The sequence below is a fragment of the Molossus molossus genome, unplaced genomic scaffold (genome assembly GCF_014108415.1).
Source record: "Molossus molossus isolate mMolMol1 unplaced genomic scaffold, mMolMol1.p scaffold_m16_p_4, whole genome shotgun sequence".
Taxonomy (NCBI): Eukaryota; Metazoa; Chordata; class Mammalia; order Chiroptera; family Molossidae; genus Molossus; species Molossus molossus.
This window is the reverse complement of record NW_023425377.1, coordinates 105,975,937-105,991,530: the sequence shown is the minus strand read 5'-3', so window position 1 is coordinate 105,991,530 and position 15,594 is coordinate 105,975,937. Positions and strand designations below refer to the sequence as shown.

Genomic DNA, 15,594 nt, shown 5'->3' with positions numbered 1-15,594 from the left:
AGCCATTCTGACAGGTGTGAGGTGATACCTCATTGTTGTTTTAATTTGCATCTCTCTGATGATTAGTGATGCTGAGCATTTTTTCATATATCTCTTAGCCATTTGTATGTCCTGTTTGGAGAGGTGTCTATTCAGCTCCTCTGCCCATTTTTCATTTGGGTTCTTTGTCTTCCTTTTGTTGAGTTGTATGAGTACTCTATATATTTTGGAAATTAACCCCTTATCATTGGCAATGATGTTCTCCCATACAGTGGATTGTCTTTCCATTTTGACGGTTCTTTTGCTGTGCAGAAGCTTTTGAGTTTGATGTAGTCCCATGTGTTCATTTTCTCCTTTGTTTCTGTTGCTTTAGGTGATGTATCAGTGAAAATTCTCCTGCATATGATGTCTGAAATTTTGTTGAATGTATTACAGATGTTCCTCATTTTCCCTCCATTGACCCCCTCCTCCCCACTCCCGCCCCCTTCCTGCCTTTTCCCACTGTTGTCTGTGTCCATTGGTTATGCATATAAGTTCTTTGGTTTATTTCCTCCCACTCCCCAACCCCCTTCTCTTTGAGGTTTGTCAGTCTAGCAACCAATTTGTCCTTCTTAATCCCTTCACCTTTTTCACCCATTCCCCCCAACCCCCCTCCCATCTGGCAACCAACAAAATGTTCTCTGTATTTATGAGTTTGTTTCTGTTCTGCATGTTCATTTTGTTTGTAGATTCAATTGTCGATAGATATGTATTCATTGCCATTTTGTTTGTTCATATATTTTATCTTTTTCTTCAAAAAGACCCTTCAACATTTCATATAGTAATGGTTTGGTGGTGAACTCCTTTAACTTTTTTTTTTTATCTTTATTGTCCTTACTCATGCTGCTGAGCTTCCTCAAGATCATGGCTCTAAATTCTAGCTCTGTTAACTTGCTTAACTTCTCCACACTGATAACATCTTCGGTGGAGGTCTCTTGTTCTTACATTTGGCTTTTGTTTCTGTGTTTCACCATTTTGGCTATCACAGTGGGCTTTGGAGCGTGCCAAGTTTTCCTTGTGGTTATTGGTGTTCTGCTGTTTGTGGCTCCCTTTCCTGGGTTTAGATGAGTGAGGGAGAACCCACGTTAAACACCACTGTCAAGTCTTACTTTCCTGGTTAGAGTTGCTAGCCCAGGAAAGGTACTGTTATCCTCTAGCTTTTTGCCTGGAGGCTAGCAGTCCAGGTTACTTGATGAGTTTTGAGTTAATTGATTGAAAAGCTTCCTCAGGTGCTCAGCATAAGGGGATTTCCCGAGGGTGGAGCAGAGGCTGGTTGTTAGTGAGCCTCAATTAGCACTTCAATGGCCCACAGGGTGGGGTTGGATCTCCGAGGGAGGGGCTGCTGCCTCTCCCCAGAGCCCTGGGAAGGAGCAATGTGGCCACCGTCCTGCGTGGCTGCACTTAGCCAAAGCTCTGAGCGCCCTCCAAATCCCGAGTGTCCCCACACAGCTCCAGTCCAGTCTGCCCTCCCTCTGCCGGAGCCCAAGGTGAGTGGCTGTGGCTATTTCAGCCTCTGTCCCGGCTCTGCGCTGTGGGGCCGCCTGGGAGTGTAACCCGAGGGCACTGCTCACAGCTGAGGCTGCTGCCGAGCTGCTGACTGTGGGCTCCCAGCGCCTGTCTTGCGCCTTCGCAATCCTACCAGCATCGAGTTAGTGTCCCTGGTTATATGGTCCTCGCAAGCTGCTTTTCTGTTGCTTTTTCCCGTCGCTTTGTCTGTGTTTTAGTTGTAATTCCAGTTTGGTCATGGGAGATGGTCTGTGTAGCTCCATTCACTCCGCCGCCATTTTGGAATCTCAGTCTTGAGCATCTTTTTATGTCTGTTGGCAATCTGTATGTCCTCTTTGGAGAAATATTTATTCAGGTCTTCTGCCCATTTTAATTGTATTATTGGGGGGGGTTGGTGTTACAGAGTGATTTTTTTTTCTTTTTTTATTGATTTGAGAGAGAGAGGGAGAGAAAGAGAGAAATATCAATGTGAGGAGAAACACTGACTGGTTGACCCCTGCACGTTCCCCGACCAAGAATTGAACTCACAACCTGGGTAGTATGTGCCCTGACTGGTAATCGAACCTGTGACCTTATGGTGTACAGAATGACACTCCAACCAACGGAGCCACCTGGCCAGGGCCAGGGTGCAATTATTAAAAGAATAATAAAGTGAACTCAGATAACTATTGTATTTTTATAGGACAGCAATATGGGTGTTGCTGATTTTCTTTTCAAATACAATTATCCATCTTTTATTGCAATGCAAAGTCCATTCTTAATAATGATAGTTAAAACACACACACACTGGGTGATGAGGAAGAACTATACGACAGATTAGCCACATACCAGAAATTGGCTCTGGGACAACTTATATGTCATTTATGCAAACTAGACTTTCATCTACCTTGGGTTTTCCTGTCATTACTATCTAAGATTTCCATACTACTCCACACCCAGACCCATGAACACATGTAAAAATATATTTGTTTGCATCGTTCATGGATTAAGCCATGTACCATAAGCAATTATAAAACAGGCCTGAACAACATAGTGACCATTTGGTCAGGGGACACTTCCAGCAATACAGAGATGAAATACAGGACCTATTCTACTTTATCATAAACCAAAGTAAGGTGCTGTGTGCTTTCTTTCCACACAGCCATGGATGAAACACTTGCAGATGCAGGTGAGTGAGACTGATCTTAGTCACCCTCAGTTCGCTCAGGCTTGGATCTCTTTGATCTACCCAACTACGGCCCAGAGAAAAAAGGGGCAAAGACAACAATGACTGTCTTGGAGGATATGAGATTGAAGAATACAGTTGGAATACAATAAAATCTACTTTCAATTAAAAACAGACTAAGAAATCTTCAAAGACTTCCCAGAGTACAGAGATTTGATGTGAGCATAACTTTAGGTTGGCAAATTTGAGAAGTAAACATGAGATGAAGGGCATCTAAGTTTAGGAGAACCATATACTATACAACAGAGCGAAGGTGCATGAAACTGAGGAACAGTGTTGAGTAACCCAGTTGTAGGTGGAACTCAGGGTATAAGGAAAATATATTGAGAGATATTACAAAGTTAATTCAGGATTATTTGGGGCAATTCATGAATGTTATATCTTAGCACCTGCACTATTCTGTAGGCAGTGGAGAAAGGGTAACCTTGTGGGATGGACTGGGGTGGATGGACTGGGATGGAGGGGTGAGTGAAAGCAGAGAGCACCAACAGGAGTACACACCAGGACAAAACGCCTGACCTAAGAAAAGAGTAAGAGGAAATGAAGTGAGAGGGGTGAATAGAAACAGACAGGATTAGGAATGGATAAGTATTGAGGGAGGAAGCAGGAATAATGATATGGTACCTGGTGGTATAGGCTACCATTAACTGAGGTAAGGAACAGAGCAAGATGAGGAAGCAGGATGAGAGAATGGGTGGGAATATATATGATTAGGAGATACTAAGTTTGAGGCTTCTAAGTGAAAAATCACATGGAAATAGTTTACTTGACACATTCAAGATGGCCCAGTAAGTAGTTACATCAAATCTGCCTCCCTCTAAATGTGAAATGACAATAAAATAAAAATCTTCATGGCACCATAACATTAAAAAAAAAACAGCAACAACTCCCCACCCCACAAAAAAACAAACTCAAGAATTAAAGTCATCATAGATCAGACATCCTGAAAATTTTGAAAACTGGGTCTAAGACATCAGAGGTTAAACATGTATGCTACCTAGAAAGCTCCTTGTTAGTTAAAGAATAAAAAGTGGGCCCTTGGGCAACCATGGAAGACAGGTAATTAAAGAGCTGCATTCAGATGACCAGATCCAGCTATTCAGCACTGCCCAACCCACTCCACAACTAATCACACCTCGTAACCAGTCAAGGCTTCCTTTATAAGCTAAAGGCAGAAAATTGCTATATTTTAGAAAATTGCTATATTGCCTTATAAAATTAATGATCTGCCTGAGAAGACTCCCAGTGGGGTACTTTGGGCTTCAGAGGGACAAAAGTTGAGATTAAGGTAATTTAGAATTTAAGGAAACTTTAGACCCAGAAATTGTTGGGAGACAAAGAGAAATGATAGGTATTGGAGGTTAAATACAGCAAACCACTCCCTTTTCAAGTACATTTCATCCCTAGAACGACAACTTCCTTACTCTGGCAGTTTTGTGGGTCTGAGCTTGCCCTCCTCCTCCCCTACAGGGAAGCCCACCTATTGGTAAACCCTATTAATACACCCACTGACAGTCAGTTATATCATTCAGAGGAAACCATTCTTGCAGAAAAACCCCCACAACGTACATCAGTCTATTTAGTCTTTTATTCATAAACATGTACCTACTACCAATGATAAACATCTAAGGAAAATCAATCCTATAAAAGAGAAAGACCAAAAATGTATGATCAATTCTGGATCAAAGAAAAAGAGTATTTAGGGAATAGAAAAAGATACTTAAGATATTTTAATTGGTATCTTTATAGATGAAAAAGCATGTTACATTCATAAAGGAAGAGTCTGCCATGAAAAAGGAGAAACCTGAGAACAGAAACAGTTCTTGGAAATTAAATATATGATTGTTCATATAAAAGATTAAGCAGATAGGCTGAATAACAGAATAAACACAGATGAAAACTGAACTTGTAATCTAAAAGATAAGTTGACAGAACTGTAAAGAACACAAAGAGGTGGAAGATATAAAAATTAAAAGAGCAGGGGAAAATAGACTCAGGAGGTCTATACCCTACATAAAATTAGCATTTCAGGAGAAGAAAGAGAAATAATAAAGGGGACAAGATGCTCAAAGAAATAAGAGATGAAAAGACACAAACAAGAAATCAACCCTGAGAACTTAATACATAAATGTCCAAAAGGAGATTATTTTAGAAACACTCTAAAAATCTGCTAGGAAAAAATCTCTCAAGGAGAAGGATGGGCAAAGAAAAGACAAAAAGAAAAGGTGTTATGGATCTGTCCACTGTGCTATAATATCTATTGGGGGGGGGGAGGGGCTGCTGGCAGATACATGATAAGCCCAAGTGAACTGCTGAAAACAGAAAACTGAAAATCAGGGGACAATGAACTAGAAATCGTGGAAATAAGGAAAAAGTCTACGAAAGCTCTGTTCACTAGGCATTCAATAAGCAGACAATTCTGCAATAGGAGGCTTAACTTCTCAAACACTCTCATCAGTGACCAGATATTGCAAAAGCATGAGTGATATGATTTTTATATATTCCAATTTAAGAAGCTGCTAAGAATCCACAATGAAATACCATTTGACTCCCACTAGAAAGGCTATAATATAATAAGGAAGGCAGAGCATAACAAGTGTGGGAAAGAATGTGGAGGAAATGGAACCCTCATACACTGCTGGTGGGAATGCAAAATACGGCAGTCACTTTGGAAAAGTTTCTCAAAAGGTTAAATATAAAAAGGTTCCATGTGACCTAGAAATTTTTCTCCTTGGTGTATATTCAAGAGAAATAAAAACATATATCTACACAAAAAATTTGTACATAAATATTCATAACAGCCAAAAAAAGTAGAAACAACCCCCAAATCATCAACTTATTAATGGATAATAAAATGTGGTATAGTCATACAATAGAATATTATTGAGCAATAAAAAGGAATAAAGTACTGATACATGCTATACATAGATGAACTTTGAAAGTACTATATAAGTAAAAGAAGCCAGTCACAAAGAGACCATATACTGAATGATCCCATTTTATGTGGAATGTCCAGAATAGGCAAATCTATAGAAAGAGAGAAAGTAGATTCGTGGTTGCCTGGAGTCGGGGCAGGATGACAGGCAACCATTAAAAGGTTCAGGGTTTTTTCTTTGGGTGATGACAATGTTCAAAATTGATTGTGGTGATGGTCTGCCCAACTCTGTGAATATACAAAAACCCACTGAACTGCACACTTTAAATGGATGAACTGTATGGTATGTGAAGTATATCTAATAAAGATTTTATTTAAATAGTGAAGAATAATAGTCCTGATTAAATGAATGAATGGCTGCGGTTTTCATTTTAATATTTATGTAAGTATAAGACTACATGAATTGAAACTATGAATAAATATACTTTCAATTAATATGATTTAGTATGACACTCAAATCTCAAAAGTTCATATTTCTGATTAACAACATTCTAGAAATAGATCTCTGGTTTTCTCTCTCTCTCTTTTTTTTTTTTGTTAATCCTTACCTGAGGATATTTTTTTCCATTGATTTTGAGAGAGAGTGGAAGGGAAGAGGGGAGGGGGAGGAGAGGGAAAAGAAAGAGAGAGAGAGAGAGAGAGAGAGAGAGAGAGAGAGAGAGAGAGAGAAACACTGATGTGAGAGAAACACATAGATTGATTGCCTCCTGTATGACCCAGACAGGGGCCAGAGATCCATTCTGCAACCCAGGTACATGCCCTTGACCAGAATCAAACTCCCAACCTTTCGGTCTGTGGGCCAATGCTCTAACCACTGAGCAAAACTGGTCAGGGCAACTATGCCCATTTTAAAAGGTGGAAACTGAAGTTCCCAGACTGGACTTAACTTGCTCAGGGTCACAAGACCAGCAAACGCAGGTTAGGGCCTGGAGCTGATCTGGGACTGAATGCAGCTCGGTCTGACTTTGATCACATGCTCCAGATGGCTTTTCACTACAGTACATTCCTGATGTATCTTTTAAAATAAACAGGGAAAGAAAGTTAAAAACATCACATTTCTATTAACAAGTCAGAGTTTTGCTTGTAAAGAGGGAAAATTGCAATGGAATTTTTGGAAAGGAGGAGGTATATTTAGAAGGATAGGTTTTATATGACTTTATATGGTTCTTTATACCCTTGGGTGACAGTTGATTGGGAAATTAATGACAATATTCTAAGACATAAAACCTCTGGTATGAGGGCTTTAGTAACAAAGGAGGTAGTGTTTAACTAGGGCTATAAGATTCTCAATCTCTAAATATGATACACGGAAAATAAAATGATAAATGATATTTTGAAAAAAGCTGTAAGGAAGTCTTCCAGGAATAAATAAGATTAACACAGATTTGGTATTGATAATACAACTAACTAAGCTGTAGGAATCAAGACAGAAAACAGAGTAAGCAGAAGGAATTTCCCAGTACAGTGGTCCCTCACCACTTCCTGCTTCGACTTTCCGAGCTTCACTCATTCGCGGTTGAGTGAAGCCTCGAAACAAAGGATGACTATATATAAATACAGAATCCTACTTGGCAGAAATTCATTTATAATGGTAGAGTCTGGAACTGAATAACTGCGATAAATGAGGGCCGACTGTAATTCCAGGTGAGAGACACACTGACAATTCCAGGGAACTAATTCTATTAGACAAACTGTAAAAAGAATTAGAGATGATAGAATATCTCTCCAGAAACAAATAGCATTGTAAAGAGAAAAGACCTTTCACTGGTTGGTTCTCCTTAATCTTTATGATACTAATAAGGTAAAAGTAAATAAAGCTATAATCAAGAATTTGGCCCTGATGGTGTGGCTCTAGTGGAGTACTGACCCAAGAACCAAAAGGTCACCAGTTTGATTCCCAGTCAGGGCACATGCCAAGGTTGGCTTGATCTCCACAGTGGGGGGGGGGGGGCATGCAGGAGGGGGTCAACCACTGTTCTTTCTCATCAATGTTTTTATCTCTCTCCCTCTCCTTTCCTCTTTCTCTAAAACTCAACAAAAACATATTAAAAAAAAAAAAAGAAGAATTTGTGCACTTCCTGCCCTGGCCAGTTGGGTCAGTTGGTTGGAGCCTAAAATGATGGAGCATACACCAATAGGTTGCCGGTACGATCCCTGGCTGGAGCACATACAGGAGGCAACCAATTAATGTTTCTCTCTCACACTGATGTTTTTCTCTCTCTCAAATCAATAAAAACATAATCTTGGGTGAGGATTAAAAAAAAGAGAAGAATTTATATACTTCCTGAGTAATCTGTGTCCAAATATTTATAAGAAAAATAATTTAATAACTAAGTTAAGAGAGTACTCTGTGATGATCAAATAAAAAGTATAATAAATAGCAAATAACAATGTAAGGCTTATAGTATAAAAGAAAAAGAAATATCTCTTTCTTGCTTTCTATTTCCCTCCATAAATATCATTAAGATGTAGGAGTGAAACTGTATAAGCTGATGTCATAGACCCTCAAAACAAATATGAGGGTAAATAAAGAGATTCCTCTCTCTGGTAAGAATGTCACAAACAATACGAAGTTTTTAACTGTTTTGGGTGTTCATATTACATTGCCCACTGCACAAATTAAGTCATATAAAGATATTTATTGTCCTGGCCAGTCTGGTCCAGTGGTTAGAGTGACAGCCTGTGGGCCAAAGAGTCCCGGGTTCGATTCTGGTCAAGGGCACGTACCTTGGTTGGAGTTCGTCCCCAGCCCCAGTCGGGGTTGTGTGGGAGGCAACCAACCAATGTCCTTCTCACATCGATGTTTCTCTCTCTTTATTTCTCTCTCTCCCCTCCCACTCTATCTGAAGATATTTGAGACTATATCCTCAGGCGAGGATTAAAAAAAAAAGATATTTATTGCACTGTTCTTTACAATCACGAACTCAAATGGTCAATAATAAAGGAATGACAAATTTTGAAACATTAATTTTTAATGAACTGTGCAGTTATTATCATATTCAACATTTATTGAGTACTCAAGTGCTTTACTCACTGGGCCTTCACAAGAACCCTATGCAGTAAGTTCTCTTATTTATGGGCCCCTTTTCATTGATGAGAAAAGAAAAAAGTTCAGTTACTTTGCTAAGGTCACGGAGCTAGGAGGTGATGGTACTAGGATTCTAAACCTGTCCAGTTCCAGTGATCAAACTATTCAGCACTGTACTAAATTGCTGTTTTGTATTTACTTTTCTTTTTTTTTTTTATCCTCACCCGAGGACATTTTTCCATTTTTTGCTCAGGTAGAGTGGGAGGGAGAGAGAGGAATAGAGAGAGAGAGAGAAACATCGATCTGAAAGGGACACATCGAGTGGCTGCCACCCGCACAACCGACCAGGGCCGGGGACAAACTGCAACCGAGGTACGCGCCCTTAGCGGGAACCGAACCCGGGTCTCTCAGGACCGCAGGCCGACGCTCTAACCGCTGAGCCAAACCGGCCAGGGCAGTTTTGTATTTACTTTTCAAATGTGATACTAGATTCTATTTTATAATTTTTGTTTCAAAGATTGTTGTTTCAATATTTACAAGCAAAATTAACCTCTGGTTTTCTTTCAGGAGAAGTATCTTTTCTTTGTTTCAATATCAATGTTATCTTCTCTTTATAAAAAGGAATTTGGAAACTTTCCTTTATTTTCTATGCTCTGAAATAGTTTAAAATAACATTGGAATGATTTGTTTCTTAAAGTTGTGGTAGAATATCCGTATAAACCTGAAGGAGAGGGAAGGGAGGGTAGCTCTTTATCAACTTTGTCTATTTCATCAATAATAAATGTCCTTTTAAATTGTCTGTCTTCTGAGATCACCTATGGTCACATATTTTCCATTTCAGTTTCATAAATTTTAGCAGCTTTATTGAGGTATAATTTACATGTCATAAAATTTACCTGTTTGAAGTGTACAATTCAATGATTTTAAGTAAATGTACAGAGTTCTGCAATCATCATCACCATGATTTTAGAACCCAACGTAACCCTAAAAAGATCCCTTCTGCTCATCTGAAATCAATCCGTGATGCTATCTCCAGCCCTTCCATTGTTTAATAGTACAACGTCATAACATTAATGCATATGAACAGAAGCATTCATTTAATATGGATTAAATAAAATAACAGAGTCAAATCTTGGATACAGTGCATATGATATGATTATATTATATTAAAATTATTTACTTTTCAGAAATTATGTTATGTTATGCACAAGTGGTATAATTTTCATATAGCTCATTAAAGCTTACCTGGTATTTATGGAAAAAACAGACAGTATGATTGTTCTCATTTCCCCATGCTCAGTACTGAGACTTCCATAAATGTTTATTCTTAATAGTCCCATTGGCAGCAAGCAATAGAAAGCAAATGCTAAAATAATGATCACAATAACCACCCTGCCTTCAGACATAACAGGAAATGCTATTTTTCTTTACTTCATGTTAACCATATTTTTTTTACTATGAGATAGTTTTACTTTTTAAAATTTTTTATTTTTATTTTTTGTTAATCCTCACACCCAGGGGTATTTTTCCATTGAGTTTTAGATAGAGTGGAAGGGAGGGAGGGAGGGAGGGAGGGAGAGATATATCCAGAGATATATTGATGGGGGCTGGGGATCAAACCTGAAACCCAGGTATGTGCCCTTGACCGGGAATCGAATCTGAGACCCTTCGGTCCAAAGGCTGATGATCTAATTGCTGAGTCAAACCAGCCAGGGCTGAGACAGTATTAAATATTTTCTTTTTCTTAAAAAAAATTTTAATGAGAGTCTGGAAAAAGTCTAGCTTTTTCTGAATTGGACAAAGTGTTTTACCTATAATGTTCAGAAATTTAATGCTGAGAATTAAGCCCAGCTGAGTAGAAGTTCAGCCAGTATATATTTAGTTAGCATTGGACAGAAATTTCTCTAATTAGGAAGTATTAGAGTCATTTGATTTCTTATCCTTGTTTTAAAGTTCTCCCCATAGAATATGGAACATCAAGTATAAGATTAAACCTAATTTAACAAGAAAATATTTTTACGTGTTCAAACATGCATACTCCAGTCAGTAGCATAATTCGATCTAAGATTAGGAAAAATTGCTTTGAGCACTGAAAATTTCTTCCAGTGATAAAGGTCAGCAGAAAACCTACTTGAAGAAGTGGAAGGGGCACTCACTGACTGGAACTATAAACATGGGTCCAAATCCTTCTTTCCCTCTTTTCTCCCTCCTCCCTGCCTGGCAGCCCCCTTGCAAAATCAAAATAAACAAAATGCAAAAAAGTAAAACAAAACAAAATGACTTCAGTGGAAACATACTCCCAGTGAATTTATAATGATATAATCTTTTTCATTCAGGAACTAAAGTTACTAAATTAAGTTGCTTCCTTGTCAGCTTAATATCCTTGTTGGCCATCTGTTACTTTTCTATCATCTTCTCAAAGACATAAAGTGAGCCTCAAAAACATCTAAGTGCATATTACAAGATTGTTTTGCATTTTAAGCAGATGCATAGTTACATGAAAGCCTGACTATAAAGCACCCAAGGGTATGTAAGTCTTGTGCTGACAAGTATGAACTCACAATAAAGGAATCCAAAACACATATATACTCATACATATATTCAGAGTCTGTACATAGCCTTTGTCCTAGGTATATACTCATTATAGCCATAACACTGAAAACTCTTTTCTTAATTAAATAAAAGAAAAGGAATTTTACTTAGCTCTTCTCATTTCTACGTAAGGCTTGTTTTCCCAAATATTTCTGTAAAGTTAGCATTAGTAATTTATCAAGTCATCAATAATAAATATGACTTTTAACTGGAAGGAAATCATAAATTTAAGATCCTATATAGAATAAGCATGAGGAAATGAAAAAGTAGTACTAAATCTGTACTATTACTTTTTAAATATGTACTAATACAGGTCTCTCCTTCCAAAAAACGGTCCCAGTTTAAAGATCTGAAAACCTATTACTGATACAAAATTTCTTTCCAACTTAGTCACAAATTCAAAATTCAACTCAGATAAAATCTGAAATCAGTACCACATAAGGGTTTATCAGAGAACTTGAAATCTTTGCAAACTTACTGTAAAATATAGATTTGGAAACATTTTCAGCAACAGAAAAATAGAAATCGGGTCTGTCCTTTTATTTTGATGACTTCCATTGCTGTCCAGCCCTGCCTCTGATTCCGTTCCTCCTTAAGGAATTAATTAAGGCCTCTCTGTTATAGCCAAGTCTTAGCATTTGGAGAAGTGTTAATATTCCATCCTCTGTAGATCTTCCTATTTTTCTTATTCCCCAACTTTAGTTATCCTCCCCCCACCAAAAAATTAGTGCAGTATTGTTTATTTAAAACGTTTTCTCCTGCCACTCCTATCAGAGTAACTAAAACAGAAGGCGTGGAAAGACAAATAACTGGTATGAATGAGGAGGTGGTTGTTCCTAGTGAATGGGCACCATCTTTGTGGAGGGTGGTTTGGCAGTAAAGGTCAGACTTTTAAGCATAGGTCTTCTCTTCAGTAATTCTATACCAGAGCAATTCATGGCAAAGCAACCGCACAAACACACAAGAAGAATGGTAAAGAATATCCATATCCTTCACCATAATTTATAATAGGAAAAATGAAGAAAAACTAAGTGTCCATCAACATGGGCATGATTTAAAAAAATTTTTTAATCCTCACCAGAGGATATTTTTCCATTTATCCTCAGATAGAGTGGGAGGGAGGGAAGGAGAGAGAGAGAGAAAGAAACATTGATGTGAGAGAAACACATGGAATGGTTGCCTCCCACATGACCCCAACCAGGGCCAGGGACTGAACTGCAATCGAGGTACGTGCCCTTCACCGGAATTGAACCCACAACTCTTTGGTCCAAGGGCTGACGCTCTAACTGCTGAGCAAAACCGGCCAGGGCAACATGGGCATGATTTTATTTATTTATTTTTGTTTATCCTCATCCGAGGATATTTTTCCATTTTTTGTACAGATAGAGTGGGAGGGAGAGAGAGGAAGAGAGACAGACAGAGAAACATTGACGTGAAGGGACACATCGAGTGGCTGCCACCCACACGACCAACCAGGGCCGGGGACAAACTGCAACCGAAGTACGTGCCCTTAGCGGGAACTGAACCCGGGTCTCTCTGGACCGCAGACCGACGCTCTAACCGCTGAGCCAAACCGGCCAGGGCCAACATGGGCATGATTTTAAAGTTATGGTACACTTCTGTCTTGTGTACTATATATAATGCAGCTGTTCTAAAGAAAAGCCATCAGATCAAGATATACTCGCATGGAGACTGAATGGAAAAGTTAGATTGCATTTAGAATAATTCCACTTTTTTCCCTGGGATACACAACACATACACATGCACACAAATATGTGTATATAGAACCCCACACAAATATACAAGTATAGGCAGAAAGAGAGGAAGAAACAGGGAGAGGTCTGAAATGATGCCCCTAAACCAACCCATGAGTTGCTAGAAGTACAGAGGGTAAGAAAGGGAACTTTCTATTTTATTTCACACATTTCTCTAGTTTATTTTTTTCCCCAATAATTGCAGAGAAAACACCAACCATATACTATACCCTGCAAGTAGCACCCGCTCCATGCAACCCCGTTTTAAGACCTCACCTTCCTAGCATATGTATTACCTGTCTTGTACTCCTGATAGCAAGAATGCCAATTCTAATAACTTTTAACCCCATTAGGATTTATAATCCACTGAGTTTTAACTTGCTTTACTCTCTACAGACCCTCATTCCTTACTTCTCTCTTTTCCAGCTTAATTTCATGATTTATTATTATGATTACTCCCTTGCCCCGGCCCACTTCATCATACTCACTTCAGAAAACCTCAACCTGGTTATAGCCACCCCTCTGCTCTCTCTGCCTGCACCCATGCTGCTTGTGAACACTGATTGTGAACACACAATTACAATTTCACTTTAAATGCAAGTGGATCCTTTCTGCTGCCCAGGAGTCACACTGTTATGTCTCTGGTCCATTAATTTCCCACACTCACACATGACTAGTTCACTCCTTCTTCTAGCCCTCAACACTTCCCTTCCCATTCCCACTCTCAGCATATAACTTCTATTCCTCTGAGGAAATGGAAACAACCAGCAGTGAACTTTTACCACCACATCTCCAGCAACTGGCATCTGTGTCCACTACTTGCTCTTGCTCCTGTTGTATGAAAGCCCTGTCTGTGCTTTCATCGAAGCATCCTCACCCGTCAGCTGAAGAGTTAGGGTCAGTCCCCTCCTGTCTGCTGAAGGACACCACTGCGGCAATGCTCCAGCTTTCTCTTCCGCATCACCCTTTTCTCCCTCTTCACTGGATAATCCCATTAGCTCACAAACATGACGTAAGTTCTCCCATCTTAAAACAAAACTAGATCAAAAAAAGTTTTGCACCACCCAGGCTCTTCTGCCAATTATTTCTCAACTTCCCTTAATATTTCTAAAAACTGCCTATATTTGCTGTTTCCAATTACCCCCTTCTTTCTCTTGAATCGATTCCATGAGGACAGGGGATTTTTCTGTGTTGTTACCCCTCTATTTCAGAATAATGCCTAGTATAGGAACGGAAAACAATGACTGATAAATAAATAAATGATATCTCTTCTTTGTTTTTTTTAAATCCTCACCTGAGGATATTTTTCTATTTATCTTCAGACAAAGTGGGAGGGAAAGGGACAGAGAGAGAGAAACATCAATGTGAGAGGGACACATCGACTGGTTGCCTCCCGCATGACCCTGACCAGGGCTGAGGGACGAATCGTAACCAAGGTATGTGCCATTGGCTGGAATTGAACCCACGACTCATTGGTCCTCGGGCCGACGCTCTACCGCTGAGCCAAATCAGCCAGGGCAATAAATGATATCTCTTGAATTTGAGAGTCTGTATGGAGGGAAAGATTACTAGGCAATAAATCAGGAGATCTGGATTTGAATTTGATTACTAGACTAGGAAATAGAAGTACCTCCCAGCTTTGCTAGTGAACAGTACACCAAAACTAGTTAAGATGGTAAACTTCCAAGGTCCTCAGTTTCCTCAACTATAAAATGGAAAAGAAAACATGCTTCCCTCACAGAACTACTGTGTGGATGAAAATGTTATGCAAATATAAAATACTGTCAAGTGCCCTGGTTGGATTGGCTCAGTGGTTAAAGTGACGCCATGCAGACCTAAAGGTCTCAGGTTCAATTTCTGGTCAAGGGCACATACCTGGGTTGCAGGTTCGATTCCTGGTCCCAGTCGAACTAGGGTTGTATGGGAGGCAACCAATGGATGTGTCTCTCACACACTGATGCTTCTCTCTCTCTTCCTTCCTCCCTTCCTCTCACTCTCCCTGAAAATCAATGGAAAAATATCCTCAGGTGAGGATTAACAAACTAAAAGAATAAGTAAAAATTAGCAGTATTTTACATATATAAACAAATAAAAATAAAATACTGTCAAGCTTCTATAACTGATCACATGTTAAACTACTTAAAATTTCTAAACAAAGTTTATTCTTTCTGTAAACCAAAGGACAACTTGAATTATAACAAAGATTTCAAACTGTCCTTCTCTCTCTCGAATTTGTAATTGTTAAATTATTAATTATACATATTAGTATCCTATAAACTCCAACTTCTGGGCTTAATGGCTAAAATTACTTTTGCTTTCTATTCTGAGAGTGTATTCCTTCTAAATAGGGGAAGACAAGACTTGATATCTTGAGATCTTTGGTACTTTTACTTGGCTCTGAAATTGTCCTTCCCATAGTCCTTTTTTTTTCTTTCAATTAATTGATTTATTTTTGTTACAGATGTTTCTCCTTTTCCCCCCACTGATTCCCCCTCCCCCACCCTCCCCGCCCTGTCCCCACCTTTGTTGTCCATGT

At 39.0% G+C, this 15,594-nt stretch overlaps 2 protein-coding genes across 2 annotated transcripts in view; one reads left to right on the top strand and one right to left on the bottom strand.

Annotated features, from left to right (window-relative positions):
• SH3D19 (SH3 domain containing 19) overlaps positions 1–15,594 on the bottom strand; it is a 198,419-nt gene that overhangs the window by 113,147 nt on the left and 69,678 nt on the right. The window lies entirely within an intron of this gene.
• Positions 2,668–15,594, top strand: part of PRSS48 (serine protease 48) — a 50,498-nt gene continuing 37,571 nt past the window's right edge. The window contains 1 exon segment of the mRNA XM_036242063.1: positions 2,668–2,692. Coding sequence (XP_036097956.1) covers positions 2,668–2,692 — 25 coding nt within the window.